Below are 4,976 nucleotides of genomic sequence, written 5' to 3' on the forward strand. Positions count from 1 at the left end.
TTCCAGGTCACAGCAGCCAGGAAACCAACCACCAAAAGGGATGAAAGTCCCAGATAAATCTGTCTCTGTGCAAAAGGTTTGCATAGAGAGGGCTTATCAGGTAAGTTCCCTTTAAGCAGTGGGAAGCTATGATTTTCTCGTCTTCAGCATGCCTTGGAATCTGCCCAACACACCCTAAGAAGACACAAAGAACTGGAAAAGACTGTTGACCCACATTTTCGGAAAAATGTAGAGAAATTAGAGAAGGTCCAGAGAAGAGCAACTAAAATGATTAAAGGTCTAGAGAGTGTGACCTATGAGAGAAGATTAAAAGAACCGAGTCTGTTTAGTTTGGAAAAGAAAAGGCTGAGGGAGGACATGATGGCAACTTTCAAGTGCCTAAAAGAGTGCTACAAGGAGGAGGTAGAAAAATTATTCTCCTGAGACTCTAGTGATAGAACAAGAAGAAATGAGTTTAAATTGCAGGAAGGGAGGTAGGTGTGGGTTGGACATCAGGAAAAATTTCCTAACTATCAAGGTGGTTAAGTACTGGAGTAAATTGCCTAGGGTGGTTGTAGAATCTCCATGATTGGATAAATATCGATGACCTCTTGAGGTCCCTTCCAGTTCTAATATTCTCGGTTTCTATGATTCTATGCCACTAAAATGATATGCAGCATCACAACCTTCTCAACATGCAACAGTTCCTCACATTTGTCACTAAAATGAATGGCTCAGGTGTGGGAATCGTCCTCACATCCTCTGCAGTGGAGACCAGTATAACGAATGGGTTTAATCTCTCTACAGAAGCCTCACCTCCTTTAGACTTGAATTGCTCAGGGTCCCAATGGTTGCCTGCTTCTGATACATTTTAAAAACTATTTGATATTTTTTGCTCATTGTTTTTCTGATCTTGTAGCTTAGGAGCCCAGTGTTTCCAACCCCATTCATAAATTATGGGCCATCCCACCAAAAAATTATGGGGTTGGTTTAAAATAATGAGATTTTAAAATATCATTATGTGAGATTTGCTTTTATTTGTCTTTGGTGTCTCAGCCTTTGGGGTCCTTGTGCTTGGGGTTTTCTAGCATGTTTGCAACTCGCTTTTTGAAAAAAATATTTTGAAGAAAGCAGGAAGTTGCGCGAGACTTCCAGTAGAGTCCCAAGAACTGGTTCTGCTGGCTGTGTCTCAAGCAGAGCACCCAGAGATAGAAATCTGAGGGTTAGTTCTTGGACATTTTCTGGTCACACTTCACCGGTGGCAAAGACACTGTGTCCCTTTTCACTGGGCGACAGAGCCCCCATCTGTAAGGAATAGGGGTTACGCCACAGACAAGCAGACATAGCAGTGGCTGGCTTTCAGAGTGACTGGTCTGCCGGGCACAGCTCGCCTCAGTGTGTCTCCTCTTGTTCAGGTAACCAGAGCTGTGCATTTTCTTAACAGAAATGGCCATGACCCAAGCCCAGGTCCAAAGGCCTGCTGCTGGTTCTCCACGGGACCCAAACAACTCCCGCCCACGGATCCACCTCCTCCCATAGTTGGTGATGGACATTTCGATGCAGAATGCAAGGTGTAGCTCTGTTGCTTGAGTGGCACTCACTGCTCACGGAGAGGGGAGGGGTCAGGATCAGACCAGAGGCAGCCCAGCAGGGCTCTGTTCTGCCAGGCAGTGCTCTGCAGATCATTCTCTCTCTGACTCGTGACTTCCGCTCTTACAGCCAGTGGCCTGCCCACCGTCACACAGAGCGAGGGAATTCAAGCCCAAGTTGACTGTGTCGCCAAGCAGTGCCCAGGCCATAGAACCAGTCATCTGAGCAGTGACAGGTTTGGCTGGATTCTCTGCTGTGCCAGCTACGCTCCTGCTTTTTACTGCAAAGCTTGAGGGGGGACATGAGAGCGGTTTTCAGGTATCTAAGAGGGTGTCGTAAGGAGGAGGGAGAAAACTTGTTCTTCTTGGCCTCTGAGGATAGAACAAGAGGCAATGGGCTTAACCTGCAGCAAGGGAGGTTTAGGTTGGACATTAGGAAAAAGTTCCTAACTGTCAGGGTGGTCAAACAGTGGAACAAATTGCCTAGGGAGGTTGTGGAATCTCCATCTCTGGAGATATTTAAGAACAGGTTAGATAAATGTCTGTCAGGCATGGCCAGGACAGTACTTGGTCCTGCCATGAGACCAGGGAGCTGGACTTGATGGCCTCTCGAGGTCCCTTCCAGTCCTAGTATTTTATGATTCTGTGATGGCCAGGAGCCAGTGAAGGGGGGCTGATTCATTGCCCTGTTGTCCCCCTGTCTCAGCAGAGCTTAGAGCTGCCTGGGGGCTGAGCTGACCTCCGTGTGCTGGTAACAGCTTCCTTGAGCACAGCCCACTATGGGCATGTCCCTGAAGATGAGAGTCATCACAAAAGTCCCCTTTGGGGCCTGAGGTAGCTCTTCAGGCTCTGCTCTTCCCTCTTATATACTTGCCATGACTGACTCTCAGCTGGGATACTCAAAACAAGAGCTGCATTGCAGGGCTGCAATAATTCAGCCTTCTCCAGAGCTCAGGATCTGCTGCCATCCAGTCCCATCTTCTTCACCCAGGAACCCCCTGCTGCTCAGCTCACTGATGTCTTCCTTGTTTCAGGCTTGCCATACCCCTGTCCCACGTCTTCCCCGGAGGCCCTGCCTTCCGCCCCATCACTTCGTCCGAGGATCTGTCCCCAGGCAAAGCCAGAGCTTGGATGTGGTAAGAGCTGCCCTGGGAGCTCAGACTGCCTGGGGAACCCCAAACTCTCCACCTTCCAAGGGTTGTGCATCCTGGAGGGCCCCCCCATTGCATTGACAAGGGCAGGTGGAGGCTCTGCCGTTCCTCCCAGTAGCCGTAGCCAAGTGGATGGCTCTAACGTGGCCCCGTCTGGATTCGGACACGGATAGAGGATGCAATCTCTGGTGAAAGGGGCGTAGCAGGGGCTGGGCCTCAGGGGAAGAGGTACAGCAGAGGCAGGATCACATTGGCAGATCACAGAGTGAATGACGGTCCTGCCTCGTTCCTGCCTCGGACTTTGAAAAGCTGGGGGGGCACCCGACAGTGAGTGGGCTGGGCTGGGCTGGGCTGGGCTGGGACAGGAGCTAGCCGTGCAGGGTGCCTAGGGAAGATTTCCACTCCTTTTAAGTCCTTGGGTAGCACGCATAGATCCCTCACACACACGGCTCCGCCCTGCCTTGGTGGAGAGTGAGCTCAGCATGTGTGCGATGGGCAGAACCATCCGTGGGGGGCAGAGGGGTTGCCTGAATGGCTTCTCGTGCATTAGTCGTGTCTCTGAGAGTACTCAGCCACAAGCACCTGGCTGAGGGTGTGAGAGAGGTGTGGGTGTTTGTGCCTCTTGAACAGCCCCTGTCCACAGCTAGTGCAGGGTTCTTGGATCACACAGCAGCCAGAGTGCTCAGAAGGGCCAGGACTGTGACTGCAGAACAGCTCTGCAGCTTCTTTCATAGCCTGCGGATGTTCAACCAGAAATGACGTCGTGACAGGCCACCAGTAACGGCAAACAACGTGCACGTCATTTGTGTTTATTGACCGAACAGAGAGGAATTCTGAGGTCAGAGCAGCCACTGATACAATTCTTTATGGGCCAACATCCCCCTGGTCTCCTGCCACTCAACAAACACCGACGTTTTGTAAATGCTGCTGTCTGCCTTGAGCTCCCTCCCCCATGCCCTGGTCTCCCTCACCACCCTGGTCCCTCCCCACATTACTCCAGCCCTAGCTCAGATGGCAACTCTAGGACAGAGTCAGCGGTTGTGGCCAATGTTTTTTTCCTCTCCCACGTCACCAGCACCAGAGATAGGCAATAAATTGACCCTTCACTTGACAAACAACCTGATGATCCTCGCACGCAGGTGTTTGCTTTTCACACTGTACACAATTGGATTCATCAGCGGTGGGACAAAGAGGTAGATGTAGCCCATGACCATCTGAACCAAGTGAGAAGAGCTATGCCCAAATCTGTGTACCAGAGACAAGCTGAACTCTGGTATGTAGAAGAGCAGGACAGCGCAGAAGTGGGAGACACAGGTGTTTAGAGCCCTGAGGCACTCTGCTTGGGACGCGATGCTCAGCACTGTTTTGAGGATCATCACATAGGAGAGGAAGATTAGCAGTGAGTCCAGCCATGTTGTGAAGAGTGCAACAGACAGTCCATAAATGCTGTTGTCTGTGATATCTGCACAAGCCAGCTTCATGACCTCCTGGTGCAGGCAGTAGGAATGGGAAAGGACGTTGTCTCGACAGTATCGGAACCGGTTCAGGAGAACGGGAAGTGGGAATATTACAGCCACCCCTCTTACCACACTCACCAATCCCATCTTGGCTATTCTAGGGAGGGTTAAGATGGAAGCATATCTCAGTGGGTTACAGATCGCGATGAAGCGGTCAAAGGCCATCAACAAGAGCACTGAGGATTCAATGCACTGAAGTGTGTGGAGGAAGAACAGCTGAGCAAAGCAGGCATGGAGGCTGATCTCCCTAAAGTTAAATAAGAATATGCCCAGTATCGTCGGTATGGTGGCGATCGATAAGCCAATGTCTGTGAGGGCCAACATGGAAAGGAAAATGTACATGGGCTCATGGAGGCCGGGATCTCTTTTTATAATGAACACAATGAATGTATTTCCTGCTATTGAAATAGCGTACATTAAACAGAAGGGGACAGAGATCCAGAGATAGATGTCTTCCTGCCCAGGTATCCCAGTGAGAAGGAGCACTGCAAAATGGAATTTGGTGTCATTGATAGCTGACATAATGTACTGGGCAGGTCCAAGGAGTTTTGAACTTTCCTTCCTGAAAGGAAAAAGAACAGGAAACCAGATGATATTCAATGATACACCTTTCTGCTCTCAGTGCATGTCTACGGACTACCAGGAACTCAAGGAAGATCAGCAAAACCATATTCTCGCATTTACACCGCCAATAGCAAGATAGGCACTGCAAGTAGGACCACACCTACAGTCCTAGCCCA

General features: G+C 50.0%; 1 protein-coding gene across 1 annotated transcript; it reads right to left on the reverse strand.

Annotated features, from left to right (window-relative positions):
• Window positions 1–3,822: 3,822 nt before the first annotated feature.
• On the reverse strand, window positions 3,823–4,758 carry LOC142003392 (olfactory receptor 51G2-like). Its single transcript, XM_074980309.1, has one exon. The coding sequence runs from the start codon at window positions 4,756–4,758 to the stop codon at window positions 3,823–3,825; it is 936 nt and encodes a 311-aa protein (XP_074836410.1).
• Between the last annotated feature and the right edge of the window lie 218 nt (window positions 4,759–4,976).

This window comes from Carettochelys insculpta, chromosome 1 (genome assembly GCF_033958435.1).
Source record: "Carettochelys insculpta isolate YL-2023 chromosome 1, ASM3395843v1, whole genome shotgun sequence".
NCBI classification, from domain to species: domain Eukaryota; kingdom Metazoa; phylum Chordata; order Testudines; family Carettochelyidae; genus Carettochelys; species Carettochelys insculpta.